The sequence below is a fragment of the Pelobates fuscus genome, chromosome 2 (genome assembly GCF_036172605.1).
Source record: "Pelobates fuscus isolate aPelFus1 chromosome 2, aPelFus1.pri, whole genome shotgun sequence".
Taxonomy (NCBI): domain Eukaryota; kingdom Metazoa; phylum Chordata; class Amphibia; order Anura; family Pelobatidae; genus Pelobates; species Pelobates fuscus.
The window spans coordinates 147072220-147086742 of NC_086318.1; the positions used below are offsets into that span (position 1 = coordinate 147072220).

At 39.5% G+C, this 14523-nt stretch overlaps 1 protein-coding gene across 7 annotated transcripts in view; it reads right to left on the bottom strand.

The window, feature by feature from the left end:
- The window catches only part of LPP (LIM domain containing preferred translocation partner in lipoma), a 317702-nt gene that overhangs the window by 169303 nt on the left and 133876 nt on the right, over positions 1-14523 (bottom strand). For 5 of the 7 annotated variants that reach the window (XM_063442809.1, XM_063442806.1, XM_063442805.1 and 2 more), the window contains one exon: positions 1922-2031. In XM_063442809.1, coding sequence (XP_063298879.1) covers positions 1922-1936 — 15 coding nt within the window. In that variant the 5' untranslated portion in view covers positions 1937-2031. Of the gene's footprint in view, positions 1-1921; positions 2032-2447; positions 2488-6665; positions 6683-14523 lie in introns of those variants that run through there. The other 2 variants (XM_063442808.1, XM_063442807.1) reach the window with 2 other exon arrangements.

Sequence of the window (14523 nt, forward strand, 5' to 3'; positions counted from 1 at the left end):
TAGAGTGTTTTTGGAGGCCTCCTGGCACCGTTACTTAATTTAGATGAAGTTGTTTTGGCACCTGGAGTATCCCTTTAATACTCCCCAACATTGAATATAATTCACTTCTTTCACATCCTCTCCCCAACAGATGCCATTTTAGCATCCTTCTGAGGTAAATGCAGTATTTTAATCGAATTTGAAGCACTTTGGGAAAGACTCTTATCCAGTGTTTAAAATTATATTTGACATCACCCTCCTCACCATGCTTTCTTACAACATCTCTTCAAACCTTAAATGTATAGCTGCATAAAATTATGGTGTTCCAATGATTAGGGGTTGCGGATGGGGCGCATTGTAACAAAAAACGAAAATACAAAACCACTCCTGCCAGGCACTCTTTGTAGTGTGGCCGAGCGGAGCAGTGTGCACCGCGGTACAGGAACTTATGTTGCGGTAACCGGCGAGACTAAGAGCACTTTGTCAGTCCGGCCGGGTTTTGATAAATAAAACAAACAGGTTGAATGTGGTTGTTATTTAAAACTCCTGAATTAGCCAAATAATAGAGAATGTGTTCTCTAGAGGTTTTCTGCCATGGATATAAGTAAGCTGTATTATATGCATATATATCTTGTACATAGCACAGATTGGGAGTCTGATGGCACGTTCAACATTAATCAAGACCATTGTGAATCTGATCTGAATATCAATAGGTATCGTCTTTATAAATGACAAAATATCCCCCATCCTCATTGTAAAAGGCTGCATTAAACTTTGAAAGTAGTCTACCATTTTTTTTCTAATGTTCTATTTCACACCTGTATAACCGGTCAACAAAAAGCATGTTTTTATTGCAGATTTTGAAATATGAGGGAAACAAATTAAATAAATAACAAGAAAAAATTATTATATATATATATATATATATATATATATATAAATATATTAATTCATTTTATATGTGGGGGATTTTAATGCACAATTTTACAATTTTATTCTGAAGAGCTGCACTTGGCTTACAGGTGGAGCTAAGAATACTTAAATAAAACCAGGATTACTCAAGGCTTTCCTAACAATATGCACATATGGACACAGTGATCCACTGGTAATTTCAGACAAAACAGCCAATGTTGGAATGTTCTGCCTCTCTCTGGGCCCATTCACAATCAATTTCTTTATACCTCAAAAAATGATCTGCAACAGAGTTGGTGTGCCACCCTGTATTTAACATCTCACAAAATAGGCATGAAACTCCTCAGTACAAAAGAACCTTTGGCATATCAAAGAGCAAAAGGCATAAGGTCCAAAAGTTTTTACTTGCCATATTGTGGCATCTCCCATTAGGCGTCACTTGTGACGGCTGATGGGTACAGACATCATATCACATGATGTGCAGCCAATAAATATGGTAGCTCATAGAAGATCTATGGAGGATTCATCTGTTTTAGGTTCCTGTGTAGATAAGACAATAGAACAGTGATACAGCTTCCTCTAAAGAGCTGTAGGTGGGGGCACCAGGAAAGGTGGGCTTCCATCTTTCACCAGTGCCAGCATGCAGGAGGATATAGGCAACAGATCACAGACCTAAAAATTAAGGCTAATTAAGTTGTAGTTTGGGAAGTATTAACAGGGTACATTAATAACAAGCCTTCCTATTAGGCTAAACTTGGATATTCAAATGCAATTGCTTTTTCTAACACCAGATTCTCCACCTTTTCATTTTCTTGTATAACCATTGTAGGCCCCCTCTCTCTCTATCCTGATCATCTTTTCTGCTTAGGCACATACACGATAACTCACATACCACAAATTCGACAGCTTCCAAAACTTACTGTAGTCCAATGCCACAATTACACACATAAATATACATAAATAAATATATATATATATATATATCCACAAATACATTAACACCCATAAAATATCCAATGTATGTGGTTACCTGAACATTAAACATGGCTTCGTCAGACGCAGGAGGTGGAGGGAAGTTTCCGTGGGGGTGCTGAATGCCGCTCGTCTCTTCAGGAGGTGGGGGTGGAGGAGGAGGGAAATCTGCAATACAGGAAAGCAACAACTTAAATTCACTGTTCTTTCATTCTGCAATAGCAGCAATACTCACATTAACATCAGTCTGACACTACAGGAGATAGTCATTGTCATTTAGAACACAGTTATTGGAAAGCAAATTGAAAGTTAATAAGACAGCTCTTCTTCCCCTGCCCACACAATCATATAATCTGTATTTATCAACATTGCTTACAAAATCTGTCATGTAACCTTTCTGCACCAAACTATGTATTAACATGCTATTACAGATTAGCTGCCCTTTGACTCTAGCACAATTATAATGGATCTTGCCCAGTTTTAAAGTCCCTGTAATGTTCTTAATGGTTTTTGAGCGTCATTCATGATAAGTGCAGTATGTAAAAATAATTAATGAAACAAATGTCAGAAGTCTGAGGCCTTACCTCTATCCTGCCACAGATACCCGAATGGCTACAGTGTAGCATGTGCAAGCACACAGTTTGTAAATTGCAGATCTGCAAGCACACAGAGTTTGTAACTTCTGCAAATTATTGTCACACTAATATCCACATCCTTTCCGTGATGCAACCAGAGTGCTAAGCAGTAGCAGCTAAGTTATGTTGTAAGCCAGTCCTGTTTACTAGTCTACAGCTCTGGTAAATAGTGATAGAAATAAACCCTGCAATTAGTTGGCAGTGGGTGGATGTGTTTGTATCTAAATAATTTCAAACCACCTGTTATCTGCATGTCATTCATTAGAAAGCCTGCCAAACACAAACATAGCAAGAATTCATTTAGAGACAACTTCTATTCTGCTCTCTCCTGTCTGTCATTACTGTTACAATGGAAGAGAATGCATGTCCTGCAGACGGTCTACATGTTTCTGCACTAACCACGTAAAAATACAGATCTAAAAAATAGGCACGGGCAGACAGGGTATGTTAATGGAAAGATCTAGAGTCTAGACCCACTAAGGAACATTATAGTGTTCTAAATACAAACATGTATTGATAACAGTATAGTGCTGGGGTAAGTATTTAGGTCTACAACCACCCTCAGAGTGGAATAAAAAAGGTATTTTACTTATGTATACCCTATTGCCACACCGATCTTGCAGCTAGCCCTGCCTCTATGGCAGAGATCATCAATCTTAATCACCTCAACCAATCAAATGCTTTCCCATAAGAAAAACATGCATGGAAATGAATCAATTCATCTCTATGGGGAGCGTTTAACATCTCCATGCAGAGCGTGGAGACACTGAACAGTGCAGCATTTCATTATAAAATGATGCACATACATATCCACCTCCAGCCACGTCATTGGAGATTCATTATTCAGTCCAGAACACAAGTCTTCTGGAATGGCTTATTTCAATTTGGTGATATTCCTATGCACAGATTTGCATTAGTTGGCTGAGAGTGGTCAGCAGACGCTCCAATTCAATAAATGGCTGGTGGTATTGCAGCTGTAGGTCTCTCCGGTCACAGGAGGACAGCTGGCCCCTGGTAAGAGGGCAAAACAATTTGCCCTATTACTGGTAAATGGGGTCAGGGTAATCATGGCATCATAACCTCTATACTGGTTTCTAGTAGTTATGATGCTTGAAGTAACCCTTTAAGTTAGTACTAATTAAGTGGTGTGGATTGTGCATCACATTCTTAAAATTTCAACTTGGATTGAAGATAATCCCAATTTCTTCCAAATCATAGACACGTAGTCATGCATGATTAAGACTGACCCTAAATATCTGATAAAACAGAATACGTGTGAAAGTACTGTGAGCTTAACTGTCCACTAAGTGCCAAAGAAGACGACAAAGAAAACCCAAACTAAAAGTTCATGTAAAAATAAATACATATAAACACCCCCAAAACAACACAATTTAAAGGGACACTATAGGCACCCAGACCACTTCAGCTCAGTGAAGTGGGCTGGGTGCATATTACCAGGTCTTTTAACCCTGCAAAGCTAATTATTGCAGTTTTTTAATAAACTGCAATAATTCCATTGTGAGTTAACTTCAACTCCAGATAGCCACCAGAGGGACTTCTGGGTCGTTAAGCGACTAAAAGTAACTTAGTCTCCTGACGCCCTCATGCTCTGCATGAGGACATCCACTGTCACCTGAAACCCCGTAGTATAAAGCTTTCCTATAGGTGAAGTACCAATGCGAGCACCATTGTTGCCACCCATGCGCATTAGGTCTAACCACTGGCTGATGTTGGCGGGGCATGATTGGAGGCGGAGCCTGAGATTTATCTGAGAATCTTTTGATACATACAAAACAAGCACAGAATATCTACTTTATACAATAGCATTTCACCAATCAATCCACAGAAGATAATTAGGTATGATCATAAATACATGCATCAATATTAAAGTGACACTATAATATATATAATATATCAATAGCTTAATAGCTTAATGTAGGTGTTTTGGTGAGTATAGTCAGTCCTACAGCCTTTTTGCAGTAAACACTGTCTTTTCAGAGAAAATGCAGTATCTACATTACAGTCTAGGGATATCTCCAGTGGCCACTCCTCAGATGGCTACTAGAGGTGCTTCCTGGGGTAGTGCTGCACAGTGTGCAGCACTGAATTCAGTGTCTCCACTGCCTGCACGGATAAACGGCACTTCTCATAGAGATGCATTAATTCAATGCATCTCTATGGGGAGAGGCTGATCGACCAGGGTTGTACTTGCCTCCACCCCCTTAGCTGAGATCATCAAAATTGACAATCTCAGCCAATCCAATGCTTTTCTAAGAGAAACCATTGCGATTAGCTGAGATCATCACTTCTGATAATGCTAGCCAAGGAGGCATATCAAGGGCAAAGCCAGCAGCAGCAGACTAGAATAAATGTAAGATTTTACAATATTTAGGGAGGCTAGTGTTTTTAATAGTAGGGCCTTAGTGTTTTGGACAATTTAAAGTATCTCCTTTAACACCTAATACATCTTTACACACTACCACATTTTTTACAACATATGTGATTCAATAACATTACTATGATATAAAAACCTGCTGCTGTGGAAAGCCAAAATATTGCCAAATCAGATTAAAAATCCAGTTTCGTTTATTTTAACATAAAAACAAAGTGCCAATCATGCGATCATGGGGAAACAAAAAGAATTAACCCTGCCTAGCCTAGCAGTCCTAGCTAACACAGTAGTGCTAATGTCAATTTGTGATGGATGCAAGGAGCTTGCTAGCGGTGTTTGTTTTCTGCTGCTAAATCGATACACTATCTAACCAATAAAGACATCTTCAGCAAAGCAACACTTCATGAGCAAGCAGCAGGAGGCTCATCTGACTCGTTAATCATGTATTCACTGCAGTTCATAAACAACTTAGCCAAGACAGAATTACATTCAAACCATCTTACACACACCACTCACATAAAACAATCACATCCCTGTACGGTCAGCTATAATAAAAACTAAAGAAAACACATCCTGTTGAAAACATATCTTCTAAGTAATACAATCCACTTATAAAGCACTCTAAAACAATTTTTATCTACCCAAAGTTTTGTTAAACAGGCATACATATTTACATATATACCGTTAACAAAACAAAAAATAAAAACTTCAAAGCTGGCTATTATGAAACAAAACTACCTTTTTTTCCCCATAAGGTAAATATAAATAAAAACACTAAAATGTGTTGCTGCAAAGAACGATTTATTTTTTTGACAAATGTTTAAAAGAATAGTAACAGCAGTTCAGCTTTAACCCCTTAAGGACACATGACATGTGTGACATGTCATGATTCCCTTTTATTCCAGAAGTTTGGTCCTTAAGGGGTTAAAGGCAAAACAACTTTAGCAGCATTGCTAACACCCCTGCAATCTCACTGCTCAAATCTATGCCATTTAGGAGTTAACTGCTAAAGATGTTTGGACATTCCATGAAGCCCTAATAATAGTTGGATGTATCAATGTTTGAACAACATGGAACATCCTGTGATAATGGTGCGAGGAGAGTTAAATCCCTGCTCTCACCGGGGAGACTCCGGTATCAATCGACTTGGGCTCCCATTCTGTGAGCACTGCATACAGCTTCTTAGATCCATTTAAAATCAACATGGTTGTGAGATCGTGTTCAGCCACAGTGACAACCCATACAGAGGGAGATGTAACATGCAGTATGTAGGTAGGACAGAAAGAAAACTTAAAAAGACACTATAGGCATTAATACAGCTTTAGTTTAATAAGGCAATATAGGTGTATAGATTATGCCGATGCAGTCTCACCGCTCAATTATCTGCCACTTAGGAGTTCAATCACCTGTTTCTAGCCAACCTCCCCAGGGTGTGACTGACACATCCTGCATGAGAAAATAATATATATATATATATATATATATATATATATATATATATATATATATATATATATATATATATAAAGAGAAAAAAAAAATAATCTTGCACTCCACTCCCAAGGTATGAATGCCCGGTGCTTGTCCAGCAAAATACAAAGAATCCAAATAAGATAGCACTCCCAGGACTTGTAAATCAAGATAAAACTTAACTTTTAATTCTCTTGAAAAAAGATCGACGTTTCAGTCTGCTAACCACAGACTTTCATCAGGACTAATGTACACACCATAAAAACACATATATATACAAATATACATATTGGCAATCAACTTACCCACCACCGAGATAATTGCATCTCCCTGTCAGCTCGGTCTGAGTTTCCCGCGGGTTCTGCCGACGTCAGTGCGTGCGTCAAAAAAATGACGTCATAACGTGGCGCCGGCGTCATTACCGCTACACGTGACCACTCGACCGGAAGCATCATGGGGAGGCTGTTGCTATGGTAACAAAATCCATGGCAACAACTAAAAACAAAGACACAAAAGACTAAGGAGGCAGTAGAAATCAAATTAAATAACATTGCATATAGACCCACACTATAATATCCATCCTTATAAACCAAGGAAATTAGAGATTTGGACATAGTTATTGCGTTATTACAAAAACCGCTTATCCTAAATATATCGTTTGAGGGCCAGCACACATGAGTGCCAAAATATACGGAAAATCCACTCATTACTGAAAAATGCAATGGGAAAAATAAAATGAAGGAATACAGAAATTAAATATATCCTAGACAATAGTATATACAAAGGAGCAAATATACAAATATACAAGTATACAAAAAGGGGCCAGATTACAGCCCCAATAGCTAAGAGCAAGAAAGCTAGACCTAACAAGGATAATTGAGACTTCTTTTATCGTTATCAATGAGGTGTCAAGGAAAAATAGCTATCACAGCAGGTAGGTAAATTAAGCCCAAATACATCACATCCAGTCACCAAGGTATATCTAATCAGCAGATTTAAGGTGATCATGTACTCATACTAAAAGGCAATAACAGAGGATAATACATGTGGTAACTCCACCAAACAGTGGATACCCATGCCATCGCTGTATCTATATTTTTAACCACCGAGACAGAGTAAGAAAGAGAATAACCATCCTCAAAACTGAATATATAGAGAGGTGGCCTAACCCCAAGGGTGAGCCCCCATCTCCTATGTCAGTATTCGTCAGGTTGTATATATTTCAAGATCACAAAAAAGCAGATAATGAATATTTTTCATTTAGTCCATGCGGATGAACTGTTTGTAGTGTCCTTATCCAGAACAGTTCTCGTTGTAGGAGCATCTTTTTGCGGTCACCACCTCTCCTAGGCATAGGGACGTGGTCGATAGCCATTAATTTCATAGATGGCATAGTATGACCCAGTTCAAGGAAGTGCTTTGCTACTGGTAACTCCGACTTGTGGTCCCTGTATGCTGTTCTAATACTGGACCTATGGTTCCGGATACGTTCCCTCAATGGTAAATCTGTTTTCCCAATATACGTTAGACCACAAGGGCACGTCAGCTTGTAAATCACGAAGTCACTGGTGCACGTTAATCGGTGTTGGATACGATAACTAGTTCCTGTATAAGGATGTGTGAACGTCTTGCCAGGAATCATATGTCCACACGTTACACAACCTAGACAGCGATAGCATCCCAGATTCTGTGGAGTGCTTCCCTTGGTATAGCAGTGTGATGGATCGGTGTTAACTAGCAAATCTCTCAAATTTTTGTTCCTCTTGTAGCAGAACATGGGAGGATTCTGAAAAATTGGAGGTAGTGTCACATCATTCTTCAGTACTCTCCAGTTTTCCTCAACAATCTGTCTAAACTTAAGGGATGAAGTAGTAAATGTGGTTGGAAAAATCAGTCTATCACTCTGTGTCTTTAGAGCAGGAGTATCAATTGTGGCCAATCCTCGATCAAGTGCTTTCTGTAAGATTTGGCGTGTGTATCCTCGTTGTCGAAATTTCTCCCACATTATATCCAATTGTTCTTGGGCTCTTTGTGGATCAGAGTTGTTCCTCAGGACCCGTAGGAATTGCGAGTAGGGCAGTGAATTTTTCAAAGGACCGGGGTGAAAGCTACTAGCCTGAAGTATTGTATTACGGTCCGTTGGCTTCGAATACAAAGTATAGGCCAAGCACATCCCCTCACGCAGTACTCTGATGTCCAGAAAGTCCACAGATGTTTCATTCATCACCGCCGTCAATTTGATATTATCAGTGCTTGAATTGATGGATCGGACCATCTCCTCTGCTTCAGATAGAGACCCAGTGACCAACATAAAGATATCATCGATGTATCTTACATACTTTAGAATGCTGTCTTTATAGGGTTCCAGGATGTATCTGGTTTCAAAGCCAAACATATAGCCATTGGCATACATGGGCGCCATGGCTGCCCCCATGGATGTCCCAGCAATTTGTCTATACCATTCCATCTCAAATCTGAAATAGTTCTGAGAAAGGACTATCTCCAAAAGCTCCAATGTGAATTCTATAGGGGGTCCTGTATAATGCCTAGATTGTGATAGTATCGCTCTCATTGCATCTATTCCGTCCTGATGGGGTATCACGGTGTACAGGCTTGCCACATCACACGTCAATAGGACTACTGGTCCAGAGGGTAATGTCGTCTCAGAAAGTATTTTCACAAAGCTTGGAGTGTCCTTTATACAGGTTGGAAGGTGTTCAATTGGACTTTTAAATAAAAAATCCAGCCATTTGGCCAACGGTTCCAGGACGCCCCCAGTTGCCGAAACAATGGGGCGCCCTGGAGGTTTATCCATGTTTTTATGAACCTTTGGAAGTGAATAAATCACGGGGGTTCTAGGTGTAGAGATTTGAAGATATTGGTACAGTTCCATGGAAATGTAATTAGAACGTAACCCTCTTGATAAGCATTCTTCGATCTGATTGATTACTTGATCTGTAGGGTCCTTTGATAATTTTACGTAGGTGTTGTGGTCCGACAATTGCGATAGGAGTTCAGAGCGGTAGTCAGAATAATTCTGGATGACGATACCTCCTCCTTTATCGGCTGATCTAATAATGATGTCTTTATCGGTAGCCAAAGATTTGATAATGGCTCGTTCGTTCTTCGTACAGTTAGAGTGATGAGGATAGTTTTGTTTCAAATGGTCAGTAGACTCCTTGTGCACTGAGCGTAAAAAAGATTTAATGGACGTCTGGTTGGGCATGGGATCGAATGTGCTCTTCATTCTAAACTTGTTTACGGGGTTGGTTGTATCCATAATTTTGGTCTTAAAAAAGTCCTTAAGTCTTAATGACCGACCAAACTTATACAGTTCCACTTCCCAATCCAGAGGTTTAGCTCCAGAGGTGGGGACAAAAGATAGGCCTTTACTGAGTATCTGGATTTCCTCCTGTGTCAAGGTTCTTGATGACAGATTGAAAATAGGGGCTCTCTGTTGGCGGGGTGGCCTTCCTCTTGCCCCAGAAGATGCGCCCCTTCTGGCCACGTCTAGTGATGAATCTTCGCCTGATGTTCCGTGTCTGCTCTGATATCGTGTCCGTATGGAAGATTCCTCTGCTGATGCTCTGTCTAAAAAAGATTGTGCAGTACTAGATGTGCCGCAGGTTTTCCGTATTGGAAATGAGTCGTGTGGTAATTCAGACTCAGAAGTAGATTCTCCTGAAGTTCTATCTATTGTGAACTGTCTAGGTTTGCGAATAGGTCTACGTTTCTTGATGAAATACGGTGTATCAGTCTTACCGCTGAGCCATCTATAGACTCGATGTTCCTTGTAGTCAGCGGTCACTTTCTCCTGTTTTTCTCTTTTGAATCTCACCAAATCCGTCTTGTAATTCTTGATGTTATCCTCCAGTTTTAGTAGGGTAGTTGCAGATTCTGGTGCTGATAGTAATACAGCTTGTCTTGTTTCTAGTTCAGAGATCCTTCTCCTCACTTGGATTAGATCCTCTCTGACATCCTCAATAATGATCAGCATCAAATCCAATGAACATTTGTTCAAAACTGAGATCCAACGCTTGCAGACCTGTGGTTTTAATCTGCCTATAGTGGGGATATTCTTAACACGGAAACCTCGTGGAATTTGCAGCTTGCGATGATATTCGGACAAAAAAAGCCCATGTAGGTCTAGGTCAGTCTCCCGTTTCCTCAATCTTAGTAGTTCGAAATATATATCACGCAGGGACGTAGTGTTAGGTAATTCAGATGTGGATGCTGTCCATCGTATCCTGTCTGCATCCTCCTCACTATATTGCCATATTTCCGCCTGTTCTGCTAAACCACCAGCCAGTGTGAAAAAATCTTCCATAAATGAAATGGGGATAGTAGATTGAATCCAATATATACAAATATATACAAGTACTCCCAAAGGTACAAACTCAAAGTTCAAAACAGGTTAATATAAATCTAGGAGCAAAAAAGAGAAGCTCCAAATATTAGGGTGCATAGAAAGCTAGCTCTTGCCACTGAGCTATGTATACAAAGAGAAAAAAAATAATCTTGCACTCCACTCCCAAGGTATGAATGCCCGGTGCTTGTCCAGCAAAATACAAAGAATCCAAATAAGATAGCACTCCCAGGACTTGTAAATCAAGATAAAACTTAACTTTTAATTCTCTTGAAAAAAGATCGACGTTTCACTCTGCTAACCACAGACTTTCATCAGGACTAATGTACACACCATAAAAACACATATATATACAAATATACATATTGGCAATCAACTTACCCACCACCGAGATAATTGCATCTCCCTGTCAGCTCGGTCTGAGTTTCCCTGAGTTTATGTTGGTCACTGGGTCTCTATCTGAAGCAGAGGAGATGGTCCGATCCATCAATTCAAGCACTGATAATATCAAATTGACGGCGGTGATGAATGAAACATCTGTGGACTTTCTGGATATCAGAGTACTGCGTGAGGGGATGTGCTTGGCCTATACTTTGTATTCGAAGCCAATGGACCGTAATACAATACTTCAGGCTAGTAGCTTTCACCCCGGTCCTTTGAAAAATTCACTGCCCTACTCGCAATTCCTACGGGTCCTGAGGAACAACTGATCCACAAAGAGCCCAAGAACAATTGGATATAATGTGGGAGAAATTTCGACAACGAGGATACGCACGCCAAATCTTACAGAAAGCACTTGATCGAGGATTGGCCACAATTGATACTCCTGCTCTAAAGACACAGAGTGATAGACTGATTTTTCCAACCACATTTACTACTTCATCCCTTAAGTTTAGACAGATTGTTGAGGAAAACTGGAGAGTACTGAAGAATGATGTGACACTACCTCCAATTTTTCAGAATCCTCCCATGTTCTGCTACAAGAGGAACAAAAATTTGAGAGATTTGCTAGTTAACACCGATCCATCACACTGCTATACCAAGGGAAGCACTCCACAGAATCTGGGATGCTATCGCTGTCTAGGTTGTGTAACGTGTGGACATATGATTCCTGGCAAGACGTTCACACATCCTTATACAGGAACTAGTTATCGTATCCAACACCGATTAACGTGCACCAGTGACTTCGTGATTTACAAGCTGACGTGCCCTTGTGGTCTAACGTATATTGGGAAAACAGATTTACCATTGAGGGAACGTATCCGGAACCATAGGTCCAGTATTAGAACAGCATACAGGGACCACAAGTCGGAGTTACCAGTAGCAAAGCACTTCCTTGAACTGGGTCATACTATGCCATCTATGAAATTAATGGCTATCGACCACGTCCCTATGCCTAGGAGAGGTGGTGACCGCAAAAAGATGCTCCTACAACGAGAACTGTTCTGGATAAGGACACTACAAACAGTTCATCCGCATGGACTAAATGAAAAATATTCATTATCTGCTTTTTTGTGATCTTGAAATATATACAACCTGACGAATACTGACATAGGAGATGGGGGCTCACCCTTGGGGTTAGGCCACCTCTCTATATATTCAGTTTTGAGGATGGTTATTCTCTTTCTTACTCTGTCTCGGTGGTTAAAAATATAGATACAGCGATGGCATGGGTATCCACTGTTTGGTGGAGTTACCACATGTATTATCCTCTGTTATTGCCTTTTAGTATGAGTACATGATCACCTTAAATCTGCTGATTAGATATACCTTGGTGACTGGATGTGATGTATTTGGGCTTAATTTACCTACCTGCTGTGATAGCTATTTTTCCTTGACACCTCATTGATAACGATAAAAGAAGTCTCAATTATCCTTGTTAGGTCTAGCTTTCTTGCTCTTAGCTATTGGGGCTGTAATCTGGCCCCTTTTTGTATACTTGTATATTTGTATATTTGCTCCTTTGTATATACTATTGCCTAGGATATATTTAATTTCTGTATTCCTTCATTTTATTTTTCCCATTGCATTTTTCAGTAATGAGTGGATTTTCCGTATATTTTGGCACTCATGTGTGCTGGCCCTCAAACAATATATTTAGGATAAGCGGTTTTTGTAATAACGCAATAACTATGTCCAAATCTCTAATTTCCTTGGTTTATAAGGATGGATATTATAGTGTGGGTCTAAATGCAATGTTATTTAATTTGATTTCTACTGCCTCCTTAGTCTTTTGTGTCTTTGTTTTTAGTTGTTGCCATGGATTTTGTTACCATAGCAACAGCCTCCCCATGATGCTTCCAGTCGAGTGGTCACGTGTAGCGGTAATGACGCCGGCGCCACGTTATGACGTCATTTTTTTGACGCACGCACTGACGTCGGCAGAACCCGCGGGAAACTCAGACCGAGCTGACAGGGAGATGCAATTATCTCGGTGGTGGGTAAGTTGATTGCCAATATGTATATTTGTATATATATGTGTTTTTATGGTGTGTACATTAGTCCTGATGAAAGTCTGTGGTTAGCAGACTGAAACGTCGATCTTTTTTCAAGAGAATTAAAAGTTAAGTTTTATCTTGATTTACAAGTCCTGGGAGTGCTATCTTATTTGGATTCTTTATATATATATATATATATATATATATATATATATATATATATATATCCAAAATAAGTAAGCAAGGCACTCTCCTTCAAACTTCTAAGTATAAAGTCTACGTTGCCTAGGTGCAATCCCGCGTAAATATATAATCCAAAATGAAGGGAGCACACTAGGACTCTTCTCAGTGGAAAAAACAAGTATTTACTGTCTCAACAAGTAATACATATTCTGTGCAAAGTACAAAAATCGACGTTTCGACCCTCCTTGGGTCTTTATCAAGATCACAGTGAAACAGTGCTATCAATGACAATTTATACATGTACATGTAATAAAGCTTACCAATTAGGTGATCGAGCAGCCGGCGGGCCGAGAAACCCGGAAGTGAAGGACCACGTGAGCGCATGCATGTGACCAGCGTGAACGTGCATGTGACCTGGTTGCTAAGCAACCGAATCAACAAAACTTACGATCCCATAACATGGGAGTGAGTTGTTCTAAGTGCCTGTAGGAGGAGGATTACTGCTAGCACCCAGTTAAGAATAGATCTGAATGTGAATCCAATCGTGATGTGCTTAAAAAAGTCTATCAAGTGACAATCGTGGAACAATACAGTGAAAACATATCCAAATCAAATCTATAACTATCTAGGGTATAGTAGATAGGCAAAAAAGGCTTAAGAATTATAAAAAATATAATATATAATATGACCAGTAGGTATCTCTGGTCCTACCTTAGAGAATATAAAAATTCCATCTAAGGATATTGTATTCTAATTATTTAAAGGAGCGGTAACTTATATACATAATGCGATTATTATTCCTAATAGGTGTGCAACTGATTACTCCAAAATCTAACATGTACAATAGAAAAATCATGTATCTACATTTAAAGGCCATAGCTACTAGGTTACAGCTCATTGTGCCTATCCGTAGTATATTGACTAAATTAGAACTAAACGTACACCAGTAGGACCGCATAGTAGAAACTATACCGGGAAACTAACAGAACTAGCTAAAAAATAGCGGAAAGAATTAAACGACATAACTGACCATCAGTGTAAGGGGTCATACCGCCTTCCTATATTGCTTAATTTTCAAATGAATTGTACTTTTTCAGTTCTATATGCAGGCGGTAGAAGGTTTAAACCACAGATTCTTCCAACAGATCTATAGTTTTACAGAAACATCGAGAGAAC